This window comes from Cavia porcellus, unplaced genomic scaffold (genome assembly GCF_034190915.1).
Source record: "Cavia porcellus strain 051 isolate PalLab524CR breed Dunkin Hartley unplaced genomic scaffold, mCavPor4.1 scaffold_13, whole genome shotgun sequence".
Taxonomy (NCBI): domain Eukaryota; kingdom Metazoa; phylum Chordata; class Mammalia; order Rodentia; family Caviidae; genus Cavia; species Cavia porcellus.
In genome coordinates this window covers 11,686,743-11,698,558 of record NW_026947496.1, presented here as the reverse complement: position 1 = coordinate 11,698,558, position 11,816 = coordinate 11,686,743, and the positions used below count along the sequence as shown (strand labels likewise).

Here is an 11,816-nt window from a genome sequence, read left to right as displayed (position 1 = left end):
CGCGGGGCGCCCCGTGGGGGTGAACTTCACCGTGGGCCGCGATGCACATTTTGAGGACCTCACGTGCGCGCGGACCCAGCCCCCGGGCTCGGCGCCGTGTGTCCCGGCGGGCGCGGGGCTCTGGGCTGGCGATGCTCGTTGTGAGCGTGAGCGCAAGCCGGGGCGCCGCAGTGGGTTCACGCGCCTGGAGCTGCACCCCGAGCTCCGTCGCTGGGCTAGAGAAAAAGAGGATGGGCCAGTGCAGGGGGCTGGCGGCCAACAGGGTCTGAATTCAGAGTTGGCTCGGCCGTCTTCCCTCTCCGGCTCCCGCTCTTTCCAGCCTCGCCGCAGCATAGGAAAAGGGGCTGGCTTCGCCGCCTCGGTGCGGCCGGAGGAGGGGGAGCAGGTTGGAACAATCAAGTGGGCGCGCCAGGACTCCCCGGCTCCGGGCGTGGAGGGGAGGGGAGCCCCGGTTCTGCGCAGGGAGGGGGAGGTTTGGGGGCCTCCAGGAACGTGGAGGAGGCGGGGGTGGCTGCGGGGATTAAGAAGTGGTCACCCCCCTCTGGCGAGGTTTCGTTCGGATCGCACATTAATTGGCGATATCTGATTAATTCCAGCTTCTGATTACTATAAATGGCGATTCTGTACCAAGGTGTCTATATTAAAAAAAATCATTCCGTGTCATCCCCCACGTCAGGCCTGCTCGTGGGCGTGAGGCTGTACTTCCTCCGCCCCCTCCTAATGGAGTGAACCATTCCCAGCTCTTCCCCCCGCTCGCTCTCTCTCTCTCAGCCTCTCTCTCTGTCTCTTCCTCGGTCCCTCTCTTTCTCTCCTCCCTCTGCCTTCCCGTGCACAAAGTCTCCGCCGCTCCCGGAACTTGTTGGCAATGCCTATTTTTCAGCTTTCCCCCGCGTTCTCTAAACTAACTATTTAAAGGTCTGCGGTCGCAAATGGTTTGAGTAAACATAGGATGGGACTTAAGTTGAACGGCAGATACATTTCACTGATCCTCGCGGTGCAAATAGGTAAGTGCTGCCCGGGCCAGCTCTGAAGCCGGCCAGCCCCGGCCCAAGGCGCGGAGGGGGACGGGCTGGGCCGCGGCCGCCCGGGGTGCGGAGAGCCCCGCAAAGCCCCGAGGTGGGGGCACCAGCGCCTGGAGACCGGGCGTCCCGGTTAGGCTTTTCTTGAAAGAGACAGAGAGAGGCTTCAAACGTTCTCCAGGAAATGTGTGCCACCGGCCTTTTTCCAGAGGGGGTTTCCCCTACCCATTTTCTTGCCCCCCAAAGCGCACATCCATTTTTTGGTCCTCTTTCTGGGGTTTGACCAGGTTCGGTGCGCTCGGGGCAATGCTGTGGTCCCTGAGATCCTGCAAGATCCTATTTGGAAGGATGGAAAGGTGGATGCAGGAACAAGATGGCTAGGCTGCCGAGCCTGGAAAGTTTATGTGCAGACGGCGCTGGCAGCCCAGGGCTCCGCTCGAACTGCTGCATGTAGAACTTTGTCATTCTCCCGCCCCTCCCCCCAGGTCCTAGCTGCAGCGCTTGCCCGGGGCGGGCGCCGCAGACCCGGCTGGGGGGCAAATCAAGGATGGTGGGGAACCCCAAACTACGGATTTTATTTTGCTTACCACTGAGGAGGATGCACTTAGCCCAGTATACATGCATGTACCTTTTTAGGGACCTTTGCCTACTACTTTACACCTCGAAGTCTGTATTTTTATATTTAGAAAGGGGTTAAGGAATACTTGCTGTATCGTCCCGGAGGCTGTTGTTTTTATTTGTCTGGCGTTGATTACGGGCGATGTTTTTAGTCCTTCTGTTATGTTAAGGAATGCAGAGTTACACCGTCAGGGGGATTTTTAAAGTTCAAGTTTTAACACCACCACCACCACCCCCGCACCAGAATGCAGACAACCTTGTGGTTTCTATGCACTAGAAAAATCCCTTCTCTGATGGAGGGTCAGAACATTAATTAACATGGCCTAAAAGTGAAAGGGACGCGGGTTATTAATAGAATAGACGAGAGAAAAAATAGAAACTCTTCAATGGGCTTTGTGAAGACAGAGGGAATTGTCACCGCTTGTGATTGTATGCGGTAGCTTTTTGGGACAAACCCTTGCGGTAAGCCGGGGGGGGGGGGGCAGCTTTAGAGAACTGATTTGGGGCAAAAGATAAAATGCTAACATTTTTTGTTTCCTGAGAAATGTGAAAGGAAACCAGGTTGGGGTTCTCCGGCCATGAAAAGGGATTCTTTGTAGTAGGGTTTTGATGCATTACGCAAGGTTTTGAAGTTTTATTTTGCGTTGGTTTGTTTTGTTGCAGAAACGTTATAGGGATTTTAGAGTGTGTGGATTCAAGATGTGCAGGGGACCACACAGATGTTAGTGTTCCCCATAATTCTAAGGAAGGACTTTCAGCCTGGCTGTTTTGCATCTTTGATATTAGTTCAAAGAGCTGCAATGAAGAAAGAACATCTCTAGTGACAGCAGAACGCTGGAGAATGATCGGATGTGGCCTTCTACGGTTAGCCTTCGGATTTTTAGTGAGCAGGAAACAGCAGTTGTCTTTGGGACCAGATTTTCAGTCCGAGGAAGGTTTAGGGTGATGTTGTCCGGGTGGGAAATAACCTTACTCTGAGAAGAAGGGAAAAAAGAAACAAAAATCGGCTGTGCTTGAGGACGCGTTTTTGAACACGCTAATCTCAGCCGGAAAAATGACCATTTATTTGTTGGCTGTGGCATTGAAATCGAGCGTGTTCCTTCCCGAATGTCTGCCCTTCCCCGCAGCAGCGCCTCAGTCTTTATTAATTCATGGCTGGGAGCTGTCCCGAATCACTGACATTTGGCAAGAAAAGTGGGGGCGGGGAGGTAGTGGTGAACCAGTGAAGAGGTGGCGGGTAGAAGTTTGGAATGAATGAGAGGTCGAACGAATGAATGAACGATTGGAAACCACAAAGAGAGGACAGAGAAGGAGCCCTGGGTCGCCTGCCCGAGCCCTGGAAAAACCGTGCGGGGCACGCAGGCTGTGACCCGCCTGAGGGTGCGTCTGCAAAATGCGTCCCGCGCGAGGCTCGGCCTTCCAGCGCAGTCAGGCTGCACAGTGGCAAAGCACAGATATTTTCACGACTTCTCATTTTACACACGCACACACTCACACATGCGCGGTGTGCGGCGCCTGGAAAGATAACGTGGCAGGCGCGCTTCCCGTTCCCAGCGAGCAACCACTTCCTTTTGAAAAAAAAATTACCAGCGCTTCTTAGGGGCTTCTCTTTGGACAGCGAGTGAGGGGAGTGGAAGTGAAGGGTGAGGAGAAGCCGGGAGAGGGGAGGGTGGTCTGTGTCTTGTCTGTCCCTTGCAAAGCTGTATTTGTGACACGCATTACAGAGGAAGGTGTGCAGGGTTTGTGTCAAGGCGGCAGAGTTCCATCAGGACAAAGATGCTCTTGCCCATGAGATTCCGGCTCAGCCTTCGATGTGTTATTGTTGTAGTAGCATGGGTATTAAATTGGGGTCGGGGGTAAGAGAAAATAGGAGACTTAGGAAGATCCCTGCCCCAGCTTAGGGCGAAATTAACCTTGGTCCCTTCCCCAGCGTTTCCCGTTCCGGATTAGAAAGCGCAAGGCCCGCCCGTGGCTTCCTGCAGCAGCAGTCTGCAAGCCGCACGGCGGGCCCTCCTAGGCTGCTGCAGCTCGGTCACCTTCCCGCTCCGGCGCTCGGCCCTAAGGCTGCGTGGGGATTGGGGGGTAAGGTGCACAGTCCCCCGGGATACATTCACGCCCCAGTGGTGGCCTCCGGAACACTGCCCGGGAAGCGACCTGCATTCCAGTCCTGGGAGTTGGAGGCAGATTTAGATTGATTCTGAGATTCACCTCCCCCGAGAGCGCAGGTGCGCGTTTCTCTAGCACCCTTGGTGCCCGAGGTGTTTGGGAGGCACCGGGTGCCCAGCTTCTGTCGGGTTCTTGGCCTCAGGGTGGAAAGAAAAGGCCACTGCAGTGCGCTCTGGGCCTGGACCTCTCTCTCCAGCCTGGAGCCTCGGGGACTGACCGACTTGAGGCCCTCAGTGCGGCCTGCGTGTTGTCCTGCTCCTCCCGGCTCTCATAAGGTCTGCTCGGCAGCCCTTCTCCCGGAGGGAGCTCGGAGCTGGAGCAGGAGCCCAGGGCGGCTGCGCGCTCTGCGCTCCGAGAGCCGGCTGGGGCTTGGCAAGGCAGGATCTGATCGGCTTTTGTGATGGGTAGCTGCGGCCTTTCCTAGGATTTGGTGCAGAGGCTGGCGCCGCCAGACACAGGCAGAGGAAAGCAGGGGCCCCGAGGCTCGTGGGGGTGACCCAGAGTTACCCAGTGGACACATCTGTGATCTCGCCCTCCTGTTGTCCCCTGACCTTCAGGGACCAATTTTCACCACCACCACCCCTAGTTCGCCGGTTCCTAGAGCCTCCCGTGGAACAGACCCCGCGGGCCGCACACAGTGGGTTTGAGAATGAAACAGTGTCTCGGCGACCGCTGGTGGCTTTGAGTCTTTATTCTCTGGGTAGCGCTGCCGAGCCCAGATCCGGACACGTGAGGGTTTCGTGCGCGTAGTGGTGTTGGATTCAGCTGCGCAACCCCGAGCCCGGCCTTCTCGCCACGCTGTCCCTGCCCCGCACTCCACGGCCGAGCCCCCACCCTCCATTTGTCACCTCAGAAATGGAAGATTGCGCGGAGAGAGAGGCGTGACTGGGCTTGCTGGGGAGTGTTGGGAGACGAAGGAGGCAGTGAGGGAAAGAAATAAAGAAGATGAGGGAGGTGAGAAGAGGGGGCGTTGGAAACAGAAAAAGATACAGCGTGCACTTCGGGAGCGAGCTGGGGAGCGGACTGAACTCATCTCTCCCACCCACGGCCTCTGGCACCCAAATAATTACACCGGTCAGTCCCAGGCCACCTCTGCAGTTCACCTGTTCACCTTCATCCCTGCCCCGCAGCAGGAGGCGTGGTGGGAGGGCCAGGGACGAGGCGGGCCCACGAGCTGCTGACCTGTGTCCCCTCCTCCCCGCAGCGTACCTGGTGCAGGCCGTGAGAGCAGCAGGCAAGTGCGATGCGGTCTTTAAGGGCTTTTCAGACTGTTTGCTCAAGCTGGGCGACAGCATGGCCAACTACCCGCAGGGCCTGGATGACAAGACGAACATCAAGACCGTGTGCACGTAAGTGTGCCCTCTGGGGTGCCGGGTTTCTCTTCAGGGGACGCTGAGTTCGTGACTACCATGACTCCCCACATTCTGCAAATGCGCAACTCTCCCTTCTGGCTCCTACTCCAAGGCCCCGTGTTACCTGTGGAAGGGGACTCACAGCTTGCATGAGCTAAGGGGGTCAGCCTCCTGCAGGGGGCTCAGCACAGCCCTCTGAGGCCTCACAAGCTGGCACAGAAATGCATGCCCCACTGCACTGGAACCCAGGGCACTGGCCAGGGAACCCTGCTAACAGTTTTTGCTTCTGCAAAATCTGTGCTTTGAGGCAGTCTCCATTCTGCCCTTTTATGAATGAATGACCCATCCAGTAATCTCTGAACAGTTGTTTTTTGTTGGCGGATAAGTCCCCTGCCTGTTCTGTCCCTGTCCAGTGATGCAATGTCCCCTCTGATACACAACAGGAAAAGGCAGATGGGGCGGGGGCGTGAGTATCTCTTTCTGTCCCTAGGAGAAAGGCTGAAACAATATTTTATTGTGTGCCAAGGATCTGGAACTCCAGTGTCCAAGGCATCGGTAGCCTACTTGGATTGAGTAGCCACAGTCTCTCCTTCCCTTCCCTGTCCTTCCTGGCATCTCCATGGTCTTCTGGATCAGGACAGCTGCAGGGCCAAAGAGAAGAAGGAATTGATGGCCAGGCCCAGTGGTGTTTTCTCGGAGATGAGCTAGAAAGCCTTTTCCCACTAGCTAGTGAATGAAGTGACCAGCAAAGCCCTACTGTGGTGGACCTGTGCCACTTTGCCTGCTGCAGGTCTTAGCAAGACTCTCCTCCTCTATTTTTTAAAAGTATTTTTATTATTTTTCAAAAAGTCATATCCCCCCCCCACCAAGCCCATTTCTATAAAGCCAAACCGAGAGGGGTTCCTCCTCCCCAGAGGTTGCAATTGACCTCTCTTTGCTTTTTGGTATAAAAAAAAAAGGGCATTCATTTAAATGATGACTGACCAGGGGTCAGTCTTGCTGGGCACAGTTCTAAATACCACAGTATCCATTAGGAGCTGGTACTTCTCTATCAGGAAAATGACAAAGGCATTTAAATCCAAGTGTCTGATCATAGATTAAATCTATAAAGCAAGATTGGTTACAAATAGAGCATCTCCCATATTCTCTGTCATTTATTAGAGCAAAGTGAGTTTAATTTTTTTTAATTAAAGCAAGATTTGGTCCTGGAAAACAGGGGGATGAGGAGCCCCCTTCCCTGGAGTCTGAAGCTGCAGCCTGGTCCAGGCCCCAAGCTTGGTGGTGCTGATTGCCCCACACCAGGATGCTGCCCACCTCTCTCAGTCCCAGATGGACGCCTGTTCCCCACCACAGCCTTCTTCCTGGAGGACTTGCTCCCCCTCTAGGGGACAAAGAAAGCAATTTAGATAGCCTTTGGGAGGTGCAGTTGGATAGAAGCGCCTCAGGGCACTGTCCCCTGGGCCTCTGGGTGTTTGTAAATCTTGCTATTTATTATAAATTGTGGGATCTTGAAACTCCTGTGCCCAACCCCCTAACACCCAGTTTACAGAAGACAACCTGAGTTCAACACAGGCTCACAGCTTCACTATCCTCCAAGATGGGGTGGGAGTGGACAGAGGTCGATGCCAAGCCCAGCGCCTGCCCTCAACATAGGCACAGTCCTGTGAGCAGCAGGCGGTGCCCTGGCGCTCGGCGGGAGACACACAGATCGACCCAGCTCCAAAGGAGACGGAGCCCCAGGAATCGATCACCGCCTGGGATTATATTTAGTCTTGAGATCTATTTTGAGTTTTCAGAAGAAAGGGGGACAATGAGAAACAAAGGACAGGTTGGATGAAGGTTGGTTGTGGGGGCAGGAATGGGAACTAAGCTTGGGAGAAAGAAGTGGCCGTTATATGCAGGGGTCTGGGAGCTGACTCGAAGGGGAGGACCCACGACAGTGGACACCACTCCTACCCTGGAGTCCCGGCTGGGGCAGTGGATGCTACACCCTGAAGGCACTGAGGAAGAGCACCTCCACCCCCACCCCGGGGTTCAAATCCATAAAAAGCCAGGGGAGGTGGGCTGAGTTCACACGCGTGGCTCAGGCAGGCCTGCAGCCCTGGGATTCGCAGGAGCCCAGAAGGCTGCAGAGCAGGTCACAGGTTCGAGGGCACTGACACTCACCGACCCGGAGAAGGGCAGAGGCAGGCAGCGGTCTCCGGAGGGACAGAATCGGAACTGCGGCCAGGAGGGCGAGGCAGGAAGGCCTCGGAGGACCCCGGCAAGTGGAGAGGCGGGGAAGGAGGAAGTGAGACATGCAAGGGAGGGAAGGGAAAGGAAACAACAGGGAAACCAGGAGGAAGGAGAAACAAAAGGGCGCGCGAGGGTGGGTGGAGGGAGAGCAGGAGGGCGAAGGCGAGACGGCCCTGGCCAGCAGGGAGACAGAAGGGCCGAGGGGAGGAGAGAGTGCCAGCCAGGAGGGGCGGCCGCCCTCGGAGCAGGTTACCCAGCTTGCAGGCTAAGAGGCATTAATGGGCGGCAGCTTGCGAGGCTCAGCACTGTTTGCCGAGCTTTCCCTGAGGAGGGGGCGAGCTGTTGGCGCAGGCCGAGGTGCCAGCGCAGCGTGCGGCGCAGCCCAGCTGGCGGCTTCACGGTCCCCTCCTGGCACCGGAGAGGGAAAGCCAGACCCGGGAAAGGTGTGGGCGGCCCGCCCCTCCGACCGCACTTCTAGGGGGCGCCAGGGAGGGGATGGAGGCGAGGCAGGGGAGGGGTCCTCCCGCGCCCAAGTGAACATGCAAACATGCGTCTTGTGTTTTGTTCTGTTCCTCGCCAGATACTGGGAGGATTTCCACAGCTGCACGGTCACAGCCCTTACGGATTGCCAGGAAGGGGCGAAAGATATGTGGGATAAACTGAGAAAAGAATCCAAAAACCTCAACATCCAAGGCAGCTTATTCGAACTCTGCGGCAGCGGCAATGGGGCGGCGGGGCCGCTGCTCCCCGCGGTGCCCCTGCTCCTGGCGTCTCTCTCGGCAGCTTTAGCGACCTGGCTCCCCTTCTGAGCGCGGCCCGCTCCCCCCCGCGCGTGCGCGCGCGCGCCCACATTCACTCCATGCTCCCGAAAACCGAGAGGAAGATCCATTCGTTCTTTGGGGACGTTGTGATTCTCTGTGATGCTGAAAACACTCATATAGGATTGTGGGAAATCCTGGTTCTCCTTTTTTTTTTTTTTTTTTCCTTTCCCCCAAAATATTTTTGTTTGATTTTTTATTTTTTGGTGTGTTTTATTTGCCAAATGTTACCCATCAGTGATGGAGCAAGCAGAGCCAAAATCGGACCTCAGCTCTAGTCCGTCTTCACGCAAAAATAAGAAAACGGCAAACTTCACCCCCATTCTTTTTTTAATTTTGATTTTTTTTTATTTTGGCAAACGAATCTCAGGAATGGCCCTGGGCCACCTACTATATCAATCATGTTGATAACATGAAAAAAAAAAAAAAAAACCGAGGGGCTCCTCCTACTAGGAAAGCGAGGGAAGGCCAAGGCCAGGGGGGAACCAGCAGAGGCATCTGCGGGAAGCAGCCGGCGACAGCGCACACCCGCGTCTTTCTTCCACGGTACCTTCTTTTGATCATTTCCACTGCTCATTTCTCCTGGAGAAAAGCGAAAGGACACATTGCTGGCTTTGCGAGCTAAGGAAAGGAGGGAGAAGGCGGAGAGATGGAGGCCAAAGGTAGCCGAAGGAATGCTTCGAGGTCACTAGGGGTTAGCTTTACCTGCTCTGGTCCACGCATCGTTCACGTCCACTGCCTTTGTTTCCCCTCCTCTCTCTTGTGTTAGATGTTACACATACAGTAATACCCGAGTATCCGACGGTATAGCTCACCAGGGGGGGATGTTCAATGTTAGTCTCAAATATAGTTCAAAAAGATTTTGACATAAGAGCCTTGATTTTAAAACAAAAGAGAGAGATGTAATTTAAAAAGTTTATTATAAATTAAATTCAGCAAAAAAAGATTTGCTACAAAGTATAGAGAAGTATAAAATAAAAGTTATTGTTTGAAACGGGGGTGTCTTTTTCTTTCCTATCCGGATCCAAGGAGGTCTCAAGAGACACAGACACCAAGTGACAAAGTCACCAGATCACAAAGCCACTGGGTCAAGCAGAAGCTCCCACGTAGGCCGCTTTGCAAGGCTTCCAAATTCTTTTAACTGAAGAGGGGGGCAAAATGTTTTTAAATGATTTAATAAAAAAACAGAGGTCCTTTCTGGGCGGGGATCGGAGGAAAGCGCTTGTGCGCAGCGGAGCACGCGCGGGCGGCCAGCAGGGCACTGAGCAGCCCTCTGCCCCCGCCCCAGCTGGGTGCGGGCCTTGACCACCATTCGGTCCTCCTCTGCGGTGGCCCGGGCGGCTCGCAGGGAACCGCCATTAAGGGCGCAGCAGAGGGGCCGCAGGCTGCGCTCGGGCAGGGATCAGGTGAATCCTTTCATAATTAATAAGACGGCTCAGCTGAGAAGGCGAGGAGACCAGGCCCTATTGATCTGGCAGTCGAGCTGCTTCTACCTCTTCTATTTATGGGCCCCGCGTGGCCTTATGGAGACGTAAACATTGAAGAGTAAACCGGAGCAAAGGCGACCCAGGACCCGGTCTGCAGGAGTGGCCTAGGCTGGGGAAGGGCGGCCTCTGGGTTTCAGGGATTCGATGAAATCCACTTCAGATTTCTGTTGATAGTTGGGGTGGGAGGACTATAGGCCTCCCTCCACCCCCAGATCTCTGGGAGAGGGAGAAGGGAGAAGGGGGCCCCTGGAGACCGCGTGGGTCTCCACACCGCGGAGCTGCAGCCCGCCGCGGGGAGGGCGCGCCGGGCTCCGAAATGCAATGTGTAAACAACCGCTAGTGTAACAGTTCATAAATCAAACCCAGTGGGTCGCAGCCCAATCTGCATCCCCTCAAGGATTGGATTCCAGCAACACATGCGTCCCTGCGCCCCGAGCGCTGGAAACGCGCGGATTCTTAATGGCAGCGTAGATCACAGCCCGCGTCCACGCAGGCGCGCGGGCTCCCGGCGTCGTGACTGCCGCCCCCGCCCCCCGCTACCCCCCCTCCCCGGATCCCGGGTTCCCTGGCGAAACCAAAGGAGCTGCGGCTGCCCGCGCTAGCGGTCCCGCACCCCGAAGATTCGTTATTTCAGAAAATAGTTGGGTTGTGTTCGTTGCGATTCAATGGTTATTTTCGGTCTGAGTTTAAATGAAATAGGATGCTATTAACCTGAGCCCAACGCTTGGGGTTCAGATTTAAAAATCTGAGCCCCTGGTAGACAGGAATCTATTAATGAGGGGGGAGGGGAGAAGGAGGCGCAGGGAGGGTCTTCTCGGGGCTTTTCGCCGGGAGCGCGCGCGCAGCCTAAGTGTGCAAATCGGTGTCTTCTACTCTGCAAATGTGGGGGCGGGGGGGGGGGGGACCGTGCGCACCGCTGAGCCCCTTCCTTGCCGGAATAAAAAGCGCGGCGCGATCTCCTCCGGCTTTGAGCGAAGAAAGACACCCCTCTACTCCCAGCGCGGGCTACCTACCCAGAAACCAGATTCCTGGAAGGTCTAGACGGAGACCAGGCCGAGGGAGGGACAGAAGGGACCAGAGGGCAGGGAATCCGGGTTCTTTCGAGGCTCCTCCTGCGATACCAACTGCTTCCCGGGTGGGGCCGCCCAGTCAGGCGGGCGCCCTGAGCTGCTTCCTTCCACGCGCCCACCCCGCCCCGGCCCTGGTGCCCAGGAGTCTCCTAACCTCGGCGCGGGTTTTGGAGCTGCCTGGCCTTGTGCAGGGCCCGGGACCGCGCGCGCTTGGAGAGATCCCCTGGAACGCAGGGCGCGTTTGGGAAACCAGGCTCGTGTCTCGCTCATCAGAACATTTCTTCTTGGGGTGATTGTTAAGATTATTATCGCGCCGTCTTCGACTATAATTTGCTGTTTAATCATGATGACATCTCCATATGTTAATGGAAGTTACTGTTTTTAAGCAGCAATTCGGTAAGCCCTGTTGCCGGTTCTGGGAGGTGGCCTTACTTACCCAATGTCCCCTCGCCAAGGGGGGTCCAGGAATGGGTGTCTGGAGAGGAGGGCCTCACCATGCCACAGGTCCTCGGCCCCACGTAAGGGCTTGATCTCCCCTGTGCGCCGCCCACGGCTCCCCACGTGGCTTCAGGCCCTTGAGGCCCATGGGATGGGGAGGCCTCCTTCCCTCCTCCGCTCCCCACCAGACCGAGTGGATTCAGAACGTGGGGACCACTTGAGCTTGATGTCCAATGCTCCTCGAAGTGACAAGTGTCAGAGAGGTCAGTTTCAGAGCTCCGGTCTCTGAGAGACTCAGGGTGGGTGAAGGAGATAAAAGGGGAAAAAAAAAAAAAAAAAAAGACAGGAGCATGGAAATCGGGGGAGGGTGCTGCGAAAGACGGGAAAACTGATCCCGAATCAGATTTAGCAGAGAGAAGAGAGGCGATCCTGTGAAAAAGCAGGAATGGTGGGGAAACCTAAAGCGGAAGAAAGCATAGAAATAAAACCGGGACTTGGTTTTCATTCAGGGTGTAGTGAGCCAAATAAGCACAAGAACCTCCTACGCCAGTTTTTTCCTGCCTTTCCCCTTTCCCAGGCCAGGGCCTCAGAGGACCCAGCGCCTGGTACTGGG

General features: G+C 55.7%; 1 protein-coding gene and 1 long non-coding RNA gene across 2 annotated transcripts; one reads left to right on the top strand and one right to left on the bottom strand.

Annotated features, from left to right (window-relative positions):
- Positions 1–724: 724 nt before the first annotated feature.
- Nrn1 (neuritin 1) lies at positions 725–9,202 on the top strand. The gene is made up of 3 exons (XM_003468824.5): positions 725–1,004; positions 5,008–5,152; positions 7,971–9,202. Exons 1-3 carry the CDS (start codon positions 950–952, stop codon positions 8,197–8,199), a joined length of 429 nt encoding a protein of 142 aa, XP_003468872.1. The 5' UTR covers positions 725–949; the 3' UTR covers positions 8,200–9,202.
- Positions 804–7,972, bottom strand: LOC134478487 (uncharacterized). Its single transcript, XR_010051121.1, has 2 exons — positions 7,322–7,972; positions 804–6,536 (listed from the first exon to the last, which is right to left on the bottom strand). It is a non-coding gene; the product is annotated as an uncharacterized LOC134478487 (long non-coding RNA).
- Positions 9,203–11,816: the final 2,614 nt, after the last annotated feature.

Bases quoted from the DNA above. Each gene is read 5' to 3' on its own strand.
- Nrn1 (XM_003468824.5), top strand. From the start codon at position 950: ATGGGACTTAAGTTGAACGGCAGATACATTTCACTGATCCTCGCGGTG. The intron at 1,005-5,007 runs GTAAGTGCTGCC...TCCTCCCCGCAG, and splicing joins GATCCTCGCGGTGCAAATAG to CGTACCTGGTGCAGGCCGTG. The intron at 5,153-7,970 runs GTAAGTGTGCCC...GTTCCTCGCCAG, and splicing joins AACATCAAGACCGTGTGCAC to ATACTGGGAGGATTTCCACA.